Source organism: Sardina pilchardus, chromosome 17, assembly GCF_963854185.1.
Source record: "Sardina pilchardus chromosome 17, fSarPil1.1, whole genome shotgun sequence".
Taxonomy (NCBI): domain Eukaryota; kingdom Metazoa; phylum Chordata; class Actinopteri; order Clupeiformes; family Clupeidae; genus Sardina; species Sardina pilchardus.
The window spans coordinates 12970117-12984904 of record NC_085010.1 but is presented as its reverse complement, the minus strand read 5'-3'; the positions used below and the strand labels follow the sequence as shown (position 1 = coordinate 12984904).

The window sequence follows — 14788 nt, the reverse complement described above, 5'->3', positions numbered from 1 at the left end:
TTTTACTTATTGATAACTCAGAAGAACAAGGAAAGAAAATTAAAGTGAAGTCATATGGACAATAGCACTGAACGACTTTATAAGGCACGTTTAGACTTGTTGTAGACAACGCGTTCGTGTACGCATCATGGCTGCCTCGCGTATTTTGCGGTCGTTTGGTGCGTCGGTCGTGCACATCGTCGCAAGCGAACACGACGCGTTCGCGAGATGCAATACTGACAAGAAAGTAGGGGGCGATCATTGCCAAAACAAAGTGATTGCAATATGCATTATCGACATCAAAGCTGGGGGCAATCATGAGAGTAAACAATGGCACATGGCCACATCCACATCTGATATTAGGCTACTAGTCTCCCCCTGGTGAAGACCTCCAGTAAGGTGCGTAACGCCCCAGTCACACGCTTGCGTCGGCCAACGTTCGTCCGTTGTTTTCCCATTCACTTTACATTAGGTGCGTTTGACTTCATGTAGCCGTCTTAAGACGACTGCAGACGAGACTATTTCTGACATTCTGATACGTCTTTCAAACCGGAGTTGTACATACGTCATGGTTGAAAAAAATCAGAATGTCAGAAATAGTCCCGTCTGCAGTCGTCTTAAGACGGCTACATGAAGTCAAACGCACCTATTGGCTGGACTTCATTTCATGCCGCACTGAATTGTGGGTCCGATGCGTTGCCTGAGATACGTTGCCTCCGCTAAAAAGTTGAGAAATGTTCAACTTTTGACGGATCGCGCAAGCGCCAGCCAATGAAATTCCGTGTATGCAAATTTTCGAACACTGACAAACCAATCAGTTCGCGTTTATGGAAATGTGACAAAATGAGGCATCCGTTGGCGGACGCAAGCGTCTGACTGCACCGTAATGCTGCAGCGAGTCTGTACACACGACACAGCAGGTCGCACACGGGCGCATACGCTTACGCTTGGTCTAACGGCAAGTATAATCCCAGCCTTACAGTGTATGTGGCCTCAAACACTCACTTACTTAGAACCTGAGATGAATTGTCTGTGAGTAGTCAGTCCTCAGGGCTCACTTTTGGCCTGGGAAATCCAGACCCTGGTAATCTTTCAGATAAGGTTCTGGCCACGAGCAATGTAGGTGACTGCCTCCCCAACTAAAGGACTTCACCGCAATTGGATAACACTATGACCAATGTTCACTGACTTGAATGATGCAGTGTTGTCGTCATCAGTTTAGCTCGCCTTTGGCACACCTATATCAGATACACCGATTTGATTAGTTACCCCAGATGGTTGGGGTAAACGTAACTTCATTGCGAGTATCTTGCAGACACATTTCAAATTGTGCTCTCGCAAGACCTCTGGATTTCCAGGGTAGCTCACTTTTGGATTCAGCCAAAAAACACAAAAAATACTTTACTTGTAATGACTAAGTTAGGTTAATAGGAATTCTCAGTAGTGTAAGTGTAGGCTCAGATAGGTTCAAATGTTTGGGATAGCACTTCACGATATCACATTACCTTGGTGACGGCATTTCAGAAGTTTGCTGAAGTGGCGGAGTAGCCTACACATCTGGAGTAGGCTATGCACAGTCCTCCTTCTGTCAACAACACGAGATTCGCATCGGTCAATAGACTTGTTGAGTCTTACTCAGTGACCTCGAAAAACAGAGATCAATGTGAAAAATCACCTCTCAAACGCACCATGGCAAAACATAACTTTGCTTCTTACAGTTTTTTTCAATTGTTTACACGAAATTTTTCAAAACGCCACACTCAGTTTGCATAATTCCTAGATTTTTTGCAAAATGACAATCTTCAGTCAAAACATACACACTTCAGTCAAAACATACACATATTTGTGAAAATGTTATTAGTTGTCATTTAACAAACACAGTCCTCAATGATCAGACACTATAACAGCCAGTTTCACACTGCTGGGATAAATGGCAAACACATTTGCAATTTTTTTTATATGTATGTATATATATATATAGGAAATAGCATGTGCTAGATGTTTGGCCAGACATTGTTATGTAAGGGATCATTTAGATGTCAAAATATAGTGATAAACCCACAACATTCTTCATGATTAGTTCGACATAGGGAAAATGTACACAAATACTGTAGGTCTACAAGTATAAACTTGCACTGCACAACACTGATGCTGTAGACTGAATATTTCAAGTATTTCTTTCAATACTTACAGTATTTCTTACCATAATCAGTTACAGTAATCAACCAACAATGAAATCAATGAAACAAATAAAATCTGTAGACAAATAAAAACTACTGCATAAAGTACATACACTTCGACTCTGAAGTCAAAGAACTACTGTAAAAGCAACAAGACTGTATGCACACCTGAGTGCTGCGTTTTCAATTTTGCACATGTGTGCTTACACACCTGGTGGATGTGATTATCCAATTCATTCATTAGTGTGGTCATTGGCAATCCGGGGCTTTACAAGGAAGTAACCTCACAATCCTTATCTGTGTCTAAGGTGTGGAAATGTGTGTAGAGTTTTACAAATCACTGTGTGTAATGTTTTGCAAAAAGGATGAAGCAGACATTGAGTGTAATGTTGTGCAAATCTGTGGAGGTGTTTTGCTCCTTGGAGTAAAATTTAGCAAATTTCCATTTTAGTGTGTAAACAATCGAGTAAAATTTAGCAAATTTCCATTTTAGTGTGTAAACAATCGTAAAAAACTGTAAAACGACCAGCCACTTTCGTATTTTGTCAGCATTTGGCTGGTGGCTGATGCTAAAGGCATGCAGATGTAGGCTTACTGAAGGCCAGAGTAGAACATAGCGGGAAGCTGTTTCAAGGCGGGCACTCTGAAATTAGCAAGACCTCTCCGGGTCAAATTGAATAAAGCAATCACGTGCAACCCGTGTTAAATTCCGATCTATCTTTTTATTAATTAACTTCTGTCCGACTGCCCACAGTGTGCATACGCTGTTAGCAAAATATGATATCAAACTGACAGTACTGGCCTGTCTTCTACATTGCCATCTATAACACAGTAGGCCTACTGTTATCTAGTGGTGATCCATCACTATCAAGAAAAGAAATGCCACATATGATCAGCCAGTCAAATTCAAGAAATACATGTTTATTGAGCAAACATTAGGCCTACTATATAGATTGCCCATTGTCCCATATATGTTTATCTTCAACAAACCCCAAAACAAACATGACCAATCATCTTCACAGATGAAGTAGTAAGAAAAAATAATGACTGACATACAGACATTCTTCACATTGATCTATGCATGCATGATTAAAGTGACACACACACACACACAACATACCAATAAAATAAAAATGCAGATAATAAAAGGCAGTTAGAGTTATCAGCCAAGTCTAAAATGTAAGTGATGTAGGCCTATGTCCCTCTGCTATTCGGCTACTGTTGCCTCTTCCCATAGATTGTTGCATTGTCGCGATCATTTTCCTATTGGCTGTCTTATCAAGCCAGACACAGAGAAAGCAAGACAGGCAAGTATGACCCAGTAACTGAGGGCTGCGCTACTCAGCAAGGACACTGTTTTAACCCGGGTATCTTTGGGAGTAACCCTTGATCTGTAAAAGAACACTGCACTAAGCAGCTATTGTTTGTAAAGAAGCATGTTGTTTTGAGATCAGCGGTTTCTCCTGAAGCCTTACTACAAACATTGCTTTGTAATATTCACTATTCACCTCTGGGCATTTGGTGGAAGGCTGAGTAACATTGCACTTACAAACTTTGTGACCTTATTAGGGTCTATCTCGCTGACTCAAATTAGACACAGAAATCATGGCACAAGGTACAAATGAAGTAAAACAAAACATGATTCAAATAAATAAACCAACATTTAAAAAGTTACTTAACCCAACATTCTCTGGTTGTAGTACAGAATGTAGAACAGCAGTGATGCTTATTATTGCACAATTACGTTCTGAATCCCAAAAGAGCTTAGACAAACAAAACAAACAGGGAAAGTACCATAATATCAAACTCTATGACAGACTCTTTCATAGTTCCTAAACATGCTTTTTAAAAATAACAGTGTTCCATCCCCCAAAAAACCTTCATAAAACAAGTTGTTTTATTCTCTATGGATAAAAAAAAAAAAAAAAAATCTCTGGACTTCAAACCAGTGTTTGTGTATGACGTTCTGTAGAACATGGTTCTCTAGTCCCGGTGAATACGGTCCTGTTCCATCTGGGCATTCGCCTTCTTATTGAGCTGGAGGATGTGCTCGGCGAACTCACGGAGCGCTCCACGTCCGGCTGCACTGTGGCAGATGTACTTTGCATCGTTGCGCGACACCAATGGGGCGTCCTGTGGTACTGAGCTCAGGCCTGACTGGTTCAGACACTGCACGTCAGGATCATCATTCCCTGGACCGTCAGGACAAAGACAACATTAGATATCAAACCGCACAACCAATGACTGCTGATGAAAGTATTCAATGATTTTGATCCATTGACATAATTGTTGAACTGGTAATTGAAGACTGGAGACAAAAATAGAGTAAACACCGTCCTGGCTGTAGAACATCTACCAGCCACAGATAGATAACTGTTAAAATTCACCAGCCGCCCAATAGCAACACATTATTTTGCTTCTGAAATCTACCAGCCACTTTCATATTTTATCAGCGTCTGGCTGGTGGCTGATGCTAATTTTCAGCCCTGGAACGTACCCATATAGGCAACTTCCTTCCACTTTAAATTCCGCTCCTTCCTCAGTTTGGCCACCTCCGACAGCTTGTCCTCCACGTTGTGCCTGATCTCACAGCCAATCTGTTTGGACAGCTTCTCCACCATGACCTTAGGTATTGGGTTACCGATGGAGGAGATAACAATTACCTAGTCGGAGGGGGGAGAGAGCAGAGAGGGGCAAACAGTTACAGCTCAACTCATACATAATGTCAATTATTCATTTTACTGTTTGTTTCAATTGGTTACATGTTGTCTGTCTCTTGTTTGTGGGGTCTGCTGATGTGAATTTTTTATTTATTTCTCGTCTACACATAGACATCACGCCCTCTTCTGAAAAGGTTGGTGAGTGTATGATGCGCGTTGTTCAAGTTGTTACTGAGTGGGAGGGAGAGAGGTTAAGTGGATAGGGACATCGGATGTCTTGCATATCCGATCAGAACCTGATCTTTCTGACTGACTGTTCTCATTGCATATTGCAAGTGATCACATCCGATCACATCCAATCTTAGCGTGCAATGCTCAGATCCGATATAAATTACACACACCTGGATTCATTAGGTAGAGTTGTACACAACCAAGTCGTCATGGATGAAAGTGGATTTTTTTTTTTGTTACAGTACAGTACACCCTTTATGTTACAGTTTTCCATGTTTCACCATAAAATGATGACTTGAGTCTGACGTTGGTTTTTGTTTTGCTGGTAGCCCTGGCGCACGCGCTGAATCAATCAATCAATCACTTCCGACACTCAGAATTACGTTGCAATTGTTTGTCGCAATGAAAATGGTGAAAGGGGCACGTTGAAATCCTATTCAAGTGGTTCGACTGTTCAGATTGAGTCATATCCGATAGTAAGTGATATTGAAACCACCTCCGTATGTGGTGCGAATCACCATTGGAAAAATCGCAATTCATGCGGTTTTGTGCCGTTCAGACTACCCAAAATTCAAGCTAGATACAATCCAGATAAGCAAAACATCGGATTTCGACTGCCAGTGTGAACTAAGCCTTAGACTCTTACCTCCACCCCTTCCTTCTGCAGCATGCGAATGCCCATGCTGTCTCTGGTATTGAGAGACACCATTTCCAGGCCATCTGCAGAGACGTAGATCTGACCATCAGTCAGGCAGCCAGACAAGTTACACAGCAGCAGCCGGATCACCTCAGGCTTCTCCTTGCCAAAGTATCCATACCTACGGATACATATGCACAAGAATAAACATACACACACACACATAAACATCCCTGTCAGCACACATACGTCTCCAAGACGTATGAGGATCAAATTCATGACCTTCAGACTATGAGACTGACGTAGTACCTACTGCGCTAACGAGGCTCAGCTGCAGATGTAAGTACGGACAGCTTATGGTTTATTACTATGGTTTTATCATGGTTTCACTGCAGTTAAACCCTAGCAGGTCATTAACCATGGTTTTCCTCAGAAGGTATAAAACACTGTAAAAAAAAAAACAGTTCAACAGATCAACTTTGGCTTTGAAGACAACTCAATAACATTTGGGCTGAGCTTAAAATTGTGAGTTATGATCCTAACTACAGCAGTTTTAAGGGTAAGTGTTACTTTTTTGTTCATAATTGCTTTTTTTTTTTTTTTACTCATTACTTTTTATTGTGGCATTTTGGGATGTGTATCTCATAGAACAGCGGTGGCCAACCCGCGGCTCGCGAGCCACATGCGGCTCGATCCTCTCGTGCGGCTCACGGCTGCTCAACTGATGTTCTCACTTCTCCTCGGACCTAAACGTTTTCCTTTTGAAATAGCCTTTATTTCCGGTAAATAAAAAAATATTTCAGAATTTGATAGTAGCCTATTGCCAAAAGTAATTATTAATAGTTAACAATAATTGTACCGTCATGATATGGATAGGAATTGGCCAAAACGAAGCAGACGTGTTTATTCTTCAGCCAGGTTTAATGCTACTGTTGCAATCAGGAATACCCTGAAGCTAATCGTAAGTAGAAGGAACACGTGCCATTGAAAAGGACCATTTATCGTTTTGTAGCATAACCCCTCTGGTTAATATGTCAAAGTAATCAAAACAAAAGCACTCTGAGATCGCAAAACTCCGCCTCGCGCATCCTGCTTAACATCTCGCGCGTCCGCTTAACATCTTGCTTAACAAACAGACAAACCCCGATGAAAACATAACCTCATTTGCGGAGGTGATATGTTTCTAGCCTACACTTTAGTTTGGTACTTGGTATGCCACGGATTCATAAAGCTTCAAACCTGAACATTTCCTACATACTTTTGCAAGTAGGCTGGTAATGGCTATAGACGTCAGTCACTCGTTTTCTTTTTGTTTATTTTCTTTTTAAAAGTTAACTGAACACTTGACATTGCATTATCATGCCTATAAGTCATTCAGTGAGGGGGGATTTGATGTGTGTCTGATCTTTTTTCATTTTCCAATGATCATTTATCAATGATCATTGAGCATCTGCCAAGTGTCTTACTTTAAATGAAAAACAAAGGAGCTATAACTGTAGGCCTAATGTTGTGCTGTTGTAGTATGGACGCCTTTTTTGTTGTGCGGCTCTTTTGACTTTTGTGGATTTTTTTTTGGCTCTTCATGCTAGACTGGTTGGCCACCCCTGTCATAGAACAACTGATGAACAAAATGACTGTAAGGGATTTTCAGAGTATTGTCATGACTACCACTGAGGAGAAGACCATTATTAAAACATATGGACATTAGAGAATAGAGAGTAGACACATATCCTCTTGGGTGCAATGCAAAATTGACTAGATAGATAGATAGATAGATAGATAGATAGACACTTTATTTATCTATCTATCTATCTATCTAGTCAATTTTGTGTTGCACCCAAGAGGATATGTGTCTACTCTCTATTCTCTAATGTCCATATGTTTTAATAATGGACTACTTTCTCAACCAGAAAAGCACTCAGAGCACAGACCTCCGCCTGTATTGTTCTTCCTTGGTTGTCATACAGTTGAACCTAAACTATTCAGATCACCACCATGTCGCCATACCATGCAATTACACCGCCAAGCGAAAAACATAACCGCCTCCTGAATCCAGACGGTGATACGGATCACTCCCAAAATGTAATCGTCCTTGGTGGAGGTAATTAGGAGGCCTTGTGGGACTGCTTTGAGTCGACAGACTAGACTCTAGAGTGTACTGCATGAATCATATGGTGGTGATATTGAGGGGGGTCAAGCACTGCACCACTGACTACCTGAATTTCTGTATTATATGGACATTGTAGTTGCCACACGAACAGTACACTGCTTTCCAAATAATAAGCCTTGGATCACCAGCAATGTCAAGGACCTCCTCAACAACAAGAAGATTAAAGTATAAGTACTCTTTTGATCCTGTGAGGGAAATTAGGTCTCTGACCACCTGATCACCGCATGCCCCCTCACCCTCACTCTCACCTCCGCAATCAATTGCTCATGTATCCCTCCCCCACAGACAGTGGCTCCATGCACTTCAGGCTTCAGCCACCATTCGTAAATGCACCCTCGCCCCAAAACTCAACAAAGGGACCCCCCCTTCCTCCCCCCATCATAGCGTATCAGGTCAGAGGAGAGCTGAGTAGACACTTAGCCCAAAGGAAACAGCCGGCACAACCGAGTGTGTCCCAGACTGCTCAAAGCCAGTTCTGTGGAATGAATTGAGGGGAACCTCTGAAGCATGTTCAACTTGACTCTCCGATTGGGGAAGACACCAGCACTGTGGAAGACGTCATGTGTCATCCCAGTTGCTAAAAAGCTACATCCCAGTGAGCTACATGACTTTAGCCCCTTTGTTGACTTTAAGGGTTGGGTAGGCATTGCATCACATAGTCAGTCCATACCAGACTTTTGTAATCACTTCACAAATGTTGAACTCTTTACATTTTTACATTTCTTTGAGTGATTGTGACATGTGTGTTTGTTGTGTTATGGTTGCATAAGCTACTGGATGGCTAAACATTTCCAGGGATGAATAAAGTATCTATCTATCTATCTATCTATCTATCTATCTATCTATCTATCTACAATACTCTCTATATTGAAAGAAACTATTTTAGTAAGAAAAAATAGCATCCTGCCTGTCAAGCAATGTGGAAATCTACTGTCAGAGAACATGCATTCTACTGTCAGAGAATGCATGTCAGCCACCAGTGTTAAACAAAAGTCTCCTTGGCAGTGCTACACCTTAAATGAAGACATACTGTCCTACTTACCTGAGGACTCGCTGCTCTGCCACAGGCCAGTCAATGTCAACATCAATGTCCACACTGTATTCTGCGCCCATCTCAAAGTAGGCAACCTTACCACCCTGCAAGAACACAGCCACGGGGAAATATGACAAAGACACATAGGATGTACTGAATATATATTCTTCTTGAACCAAACTGCTATTAGACACATGAAAACAATATAGCATTTAAATAAAATAGCAAAAAAACCTTAAGACCAAATGTATGACAAACCCACTGAAGCTATTTAATATCACAACACTTATTTAGTTACTCATAACATTTTAGTGCACTAATGATCATCCCTTTCTGTGGAGCAAACTTTCCATGCAGTTATGCATTTACTTGCGACTGTCTTTTACTTTATGGCCTGTGCAGATTACATGATTTCAGTTCGATTTTGGCACGATTTTGTCATAGCCGACAAATTTCCAGTGCTGTGCCCGAATATATGGTCGGGAATGACGCCGAAGGAAGAACACGTCTTGTAATTACGTCCTGTAATTGTCAGCGATGATCCGAAAGTCTATCATGTCACACTTTTAGGGGATCTGGGCAAGTGGGAAGATTTTGTTTTAAACCAGGAAATAAATGTTTTCTTTAAACACATTATTTGGTGGGGACGCTATATCAATGATGTGTGTATTTTCTGTTCAGGGTCAGAAAGCATTCCATACCTTTTTTTTATTAGTATTAACCCCAATATCAAACTGTTTTAGAATACAGTAATATAAGGACCTTATAAACTGTTTTGATCTGAGATCTTTTTTTTGCAATCACTTTGTATTGTATTGGTGAGTAACAACATACATGAGGTATTGTAACAATACAGATAGACATAACCATACCCCCCTTTTTAGATCTATAACTTACAAGCAACTAAATATCCAGGCCTAAATGAGGATATTGATTTAAGTGTCATTCTCTGATGTTGATCTGTTGGATTAGATTATTCATTATGCATTAAAGTTTGCTTTGTAATCATTTCTTGTGTGTCCTGTATATGCATGTTTTTCTGGTTTTTCTTGTTCTTCTTGTGTAACTGTACGGGAGGCAAGGATGCCATCCTGGCTATTTTTAGACACATGTAGACGGGTACACACCCACTGAGCAAGCAACGTCTATGGACATCCAAAAAACAGTGGTCTGTCCAGGCTGTGATCTGGACGTCTATTTTACAGTCAAAATGAGTTGATAAATGACACTGGGACAATAGTCCAGCCTGACCCGATTCAGGACATCTGTAGACAACCAACATTAGTTGCAAATAGACGTTCAGCGAAGTCATAATCTGGACGTCTATTTGACAGCCAGAATCACTTAATAAATGACATTAGGACAATAGTCCAGCCTGACCCCATTGGGGACTTCTATAGACAGCCTCAATTAGTTGCAAATAGACTCTGAGGAAGTCTTCTTGATGTTTAATGGTTATTTGACTTATTTCAGGTTGAATGATGGCTGTCTCCCTTCCCCCTAGCACCTGTGAGCGGAAAAAACACGCTAGCAGGTTTGCACAAAGAAAGTTTTGCAGCCGTGTGATCATGCTCATGAAAAGGCAGACTGACCAATTGAGTATTGCTGTAAAATATACACGCTAAAGCTGTAGGGGAAGCTCTGCAGAAAAACCTGCAAGCGTAAAACGAGAAGACAGCGAATAAATCGCCAAACCTGCATAGTTCCTCTTTAACTCTGATGAAAGCTTGATGCTGAAACACGTCGGAGTGTTTTAAAGGTTTAATATGACCAAGCCACAGGAACAGCTTCAGCTTCCCACCAAAAGAGCACCTCAAACATAGAGCTTTAAGTCTGGGAAGCACTCCTCTTCAAACTTTTTTGAGATTTCATTCATACATACACTGACACTCATAGTTGTAGACTCACACAGCAAAGCCCTCTGCCTCCAGGTCAAGAGACTGTACCTGTAGGATGCCTTTCTCAATTAGGTCCCTGGAGGTGACGTAAAATGAGCCATTCTCACACAGCTCCCCGTCCCAGTCTTGCCGTCGCGGCCGTCTACTGGGGTCCAGGTTCAGCGGTACTGTGCTACCACCTGCTGTAAAATAAGACGCACAGAGACAGGATTGGAAATTGACTTATTTGGTAAAATGCACCATCCACTCAACAGGGAATCATTGCAGTATTTTTCTAGTTCAAGGTCAAAGGTTAGAGAGTGGCAACTCTTAAGGGGTACCACAAGGGGTGCTGGCTCCCACTGTTGAATTCCGTATTATTGATTTTTAACACAAGTAAAACTGAAGTCTGGACTATGATATGTGCTAAACTCTAAACCGGTAGAAATCTTACTTTTGGGTAACAGCTATCAGGAATGTTGGTGTCTATGCATGTTGGTATACTTTAAGTAATTTTAATTCAAATTGGCTTCAGACTGACTGTAATTCAACATTGGAAAATTGCATTTTGATAGCATATACTCTCAGTTTAAAAAAACAACAGCAGTCAAAAAAACTGCAACTTCTATTTTATACATATTTTATATGGTGCATGTATTAGATATCCACTGCATAATGTATGTGGTGAAACTTGATTAGGATTCTACTAGATTTATCTTCACTATTTCAGTGTTTCAGAGAGACACATTAAATTGCACTGTACAACTGAGCAATGACAACAAAGGTTGGCTATTTTGCAGTCATTTATCAGTTGCCTGCATTCCTCTATGTCTTCATATATTTTGCCACATACCTCCTTTTTTGACCTCTTGCCAGCGAAAATGATGTCGCCGGACAACAGAAAAGACAGATTCGAATCCCTCCTCTGTAATCTTTGCTAGCGCCTTCTTCAGATGATCAGGATGCAAGCAAGGAGCTGTAGCCTGGATGTTGCAGATTATGTTGACTCCTAGATGTATGCAAACAGACACAGCCTTGTAACACCTGTGTGCACGCCACTGACCTTTGGCAAAATAAATATTCCTATGCGGAGGAGACATCAGGTAATAATTAACACTACAGCAATAAATACAGCTATCAAAGGACGGAGAGCGCAGGTGTATAAGTAGTAGTCCAAGAAGATAGGGGTGGAGGGAAGAAGGGAAGTGTATGGCAAGTGCATGGATTGCTAGAACGGTTAGAAGAGTTTCTTGAAGATACAGAGGGACAATCTTTCTCTGATAGTGTGTGGCAAATGAAAAGTCTGGATTGCCGTGTGTTAGGGTGGCAGGCAATGTTCCTTGGTGGAACGTAGCAACCGGGGGCTAACATAAGCTTTTAAGAGAGCATTCAAGAGAGTGGGAGCAGACTCAGCAATCACTTTGAAAGCAACCATCAGGGACTAGAATTTAATGCGGGTGGTTTAGGGTTTTGTGCACAGTGCACTACCACATTGTGGACCATCTTTAGCAGCTTCTCCACACAAGCCGGAAGGCTCGTGAGGAGGGTGTTGCAGTAATTGAGTGAGAGATATCCACGGTCTGTATCAAGAACTGGGTAGCACGTTGGGTTAGGTATGGTCTGAAAAAAGTTGTTTATTGCGACAAGAATATGCAAGTGAACAAACACAACTTTTCCTGGCAGCAATTTCTTGCAAGACATAGTGCCTTTAAAGTGAAAAGAATACGGGAAATTAACGTACTAAAGAATATCTGGGTTGTTACACAACGACACTATGTGATTATTTGTAAAAAATATATCATACAACATTAACACATCATGATATCAAAGAGTTAAGTAAAAGTTATTGTTTTTGTTTCCTTTGCTTCCAGTACTCAGTGACTCGCTGGATTTCTCCTTTAACTGCCACTTGTGTACGCAAACTTACCGGGGTTTAGTCGAACAAACTCCTGAATGGTCTCCAAAGAGCTGGATGAATCTCTGGACACCTCAGGGCTCCTGCGATGTATCTGGGCTCCCCATGCCTTCGCCACTTTCTCAATTTCGTCATGGTCGGTGGAAACCCAAATGCTAGATTTGTAGCAGGCAGAAACCATACACTTACAGTTTTTTTCTGAATGCTTAAGCGCTAATCGTGATTCTTGTAGCACAATTTCTAAAACTATTAATAGCAAAACCACTCACTGAGTTAGCAAAACTAAAAGCACAAACACTGCTTTGCACTCAGTTTGCAATTTTGTAACACACACTTTGCAAAACTGTAGGCACAATTCACTGCACAGCACTCTTTTTGGGGAACTTTAAACACAAGTCACTGCTTACACTCAATTTCCAAATTTCCAACACACTCCTAGCAAGATTATGCACACATTTATTATTTTTTACACTGTTTTGCCAACTGTATGGCACACGGTCACATCATGAAAACTGCTTTAGATAATGAGTTCACTTTGCAATCAGCCTAAGCAGTGTAAATAAGGCACAGGTAAGATATCCGTGTGGAGTACAATGGAGGGAGTAGGAAGAGTGAGAATTAGAGGAGGCCTAGGAAGAGGAGAGGTGAAGAAGTAGGAGAAAGAGGAGGAGGAGGAAGAGGACAAGGAGTGAAGGAGCGAGAGGGATAGGACGACAAGGACAAGGAGCCCGGTGCCTTTGACAGGAGGACATCGCATGCGATGTAGATGAAATTTTGTGGTCGTATCCAGAGAGATGTCATGATGTAGACATATTTGGGTTTTTTTTTTTGTCTCAGTGAAATTACTAGTTTGTGTTTTGACTTTGTATTTGTTTTGATGAGTGTGAACACCAATACTGGAAGTTTGGATCCCTGTATGTTTATCTCAAACTGACATACTCTACCTTGTGCACAGAGAAAGCAATTAAAAAGCCAGATGTGTCTTGTATTCATACCATCAGTGTGTAGTTGACACATTGTGTTCTTAGTAAATGATGGCTTGAGTTTACGATTTGATACAGAAACACCAGTTTTACGAAGGTGTGGAGAGTTAATCAAGCTGTGTTCGCATTTGCAAGATAACTACAATGTTTTGATAATTTGGTGAAAGGTTTTGTTATTTGAGTTTAGAGTTTTGCAAAAATAGCCAATAGTTACAAAAAAAGTTCTTAACCAATCAGAAAAAAACTGTAAATGCTGAATAAACAAATGTCACACGATTCACCAAAACACGTATGTGATTCACGATTCCTAACACAGGACCCGTGAAAGCAACTTCCTGTCTGATCAGGGAAAGGCTACACCACAGCATTGAAACATCACCGCATTGCCATTTTACGTTTAAAAAAACAACAAACAAACAACAAAATAATTGAGTATGAGCTGATTTTAACATTTAATTGGAAATAGTATTAGGCTACCTGTCAAACAATTCTGAATCCACTGCAGCCCGAAGAACCCAACCAAGGAGTGGGACGCCGGCGAGCATTTTGATGTTTTTCAGGGGTATTCCTTTGCTGCCTCCTCTTGCGAGAATTAGTGCTGCAATGTGTGGTTTACCGTCTTTCACTTTTTTGCCATCCATATCTTCACCTCCAAGAAAAGGCCGTTTCTTTGCTGCTGCCATACCTAGCCTAAAGGAGGTAACGTTAAGGATATGACCGAGTACGTCGCGTTTACAACGGAAACTGCGATCCAGAGAAGACTGCTGTGCACGCTACTGTTTGCGCCACAAAGTCGAATTGAAATGAATTCTTTCCGCTAACTATCACGAGGTTTTGTCGTTTGTTACGGTCATGAACAACACCGATTTAGCGAAGTATATCATATCTGGAGAACGTGTCGTCTCTGTAGCAGCTCTGTAAAAGGGACCAGGAAGTTCATTCAGTGTAAAAGCCAATCAATGCCTGCTTTCATTTACCGTCAATGATGTAATAGGAACGCATGCACAAAACCAGATTATCAAAAGGAACACGTTCTTCGATCATCACAAAAAAACACGAATCCAATTGTCACACCAACATTTCCTATTTTTTATGAACTATATGCCTACTACTAATAAAGGTT

General features: G+C 41.1%; 1 protein-coding gene across 1 annotated transcript; it reads right to left on the bottom strand.

The window, feature by feature from the left end:
• Nucleotides 1–3059: 3059 nt before the first annotated feature.
• On the bottom strand, nucleotides 3060–14600 carry LOC134062239 (N-acylneuraminate cytidylyltransferase-like). Its single transcript, XM_062518191.1, has 8 exons — nucleotides 14143–14600; nucleotides 12695–12837; nucleotides 11621–11776; nucleotides 10837–10970; nucleotides 8900–8994; nucleotides 5697–5868; nucleotides 4657–4822; nucleotides 3060–4351 (listed from the first exon to the last, which is right to left on the bottom strand). The coding sequence occupies exons 1-8, from the start codon at nucleotides 14346–14348 to the stop codon at nucleotides 4143–4145; spliced, it is 1281 nt and encodes a 426-aa protein (XP_062374175.1). The 5' UTR covers nucleotides 14349–14600; the 3' UTR covers nucleotides 3060–4142.
• Between the last annotated feature and the right edge of the window lie 188 nt (nucleotides 14601–14788).

Excerpts from the sequence above, each read along its gene's own strand:
- LOC134062239 (XM_062518191.1), bottom strand. The coding sequence starts at position 14,348 with ATGGCAGCAGCAAAGAAACGGCCTTTTCTTGGAGGTGAAGATATGGAT. Across the intron at positions 12,838-14,142 it reads GATTCAGAATTGTTTGACAG|CATTTGGGTTTCCACCGACC; the intron begins GTAGCCTAATAC and ends CTACAAATCTAG. Across the intron at positions 5,869-8,899 it reads GCAGAGCAGCGAGTCCTCAG|GTATGGATACTTTGGCAAGG; the intron begins GTAAGTAGGACA and ends ATGTATCCGTAG.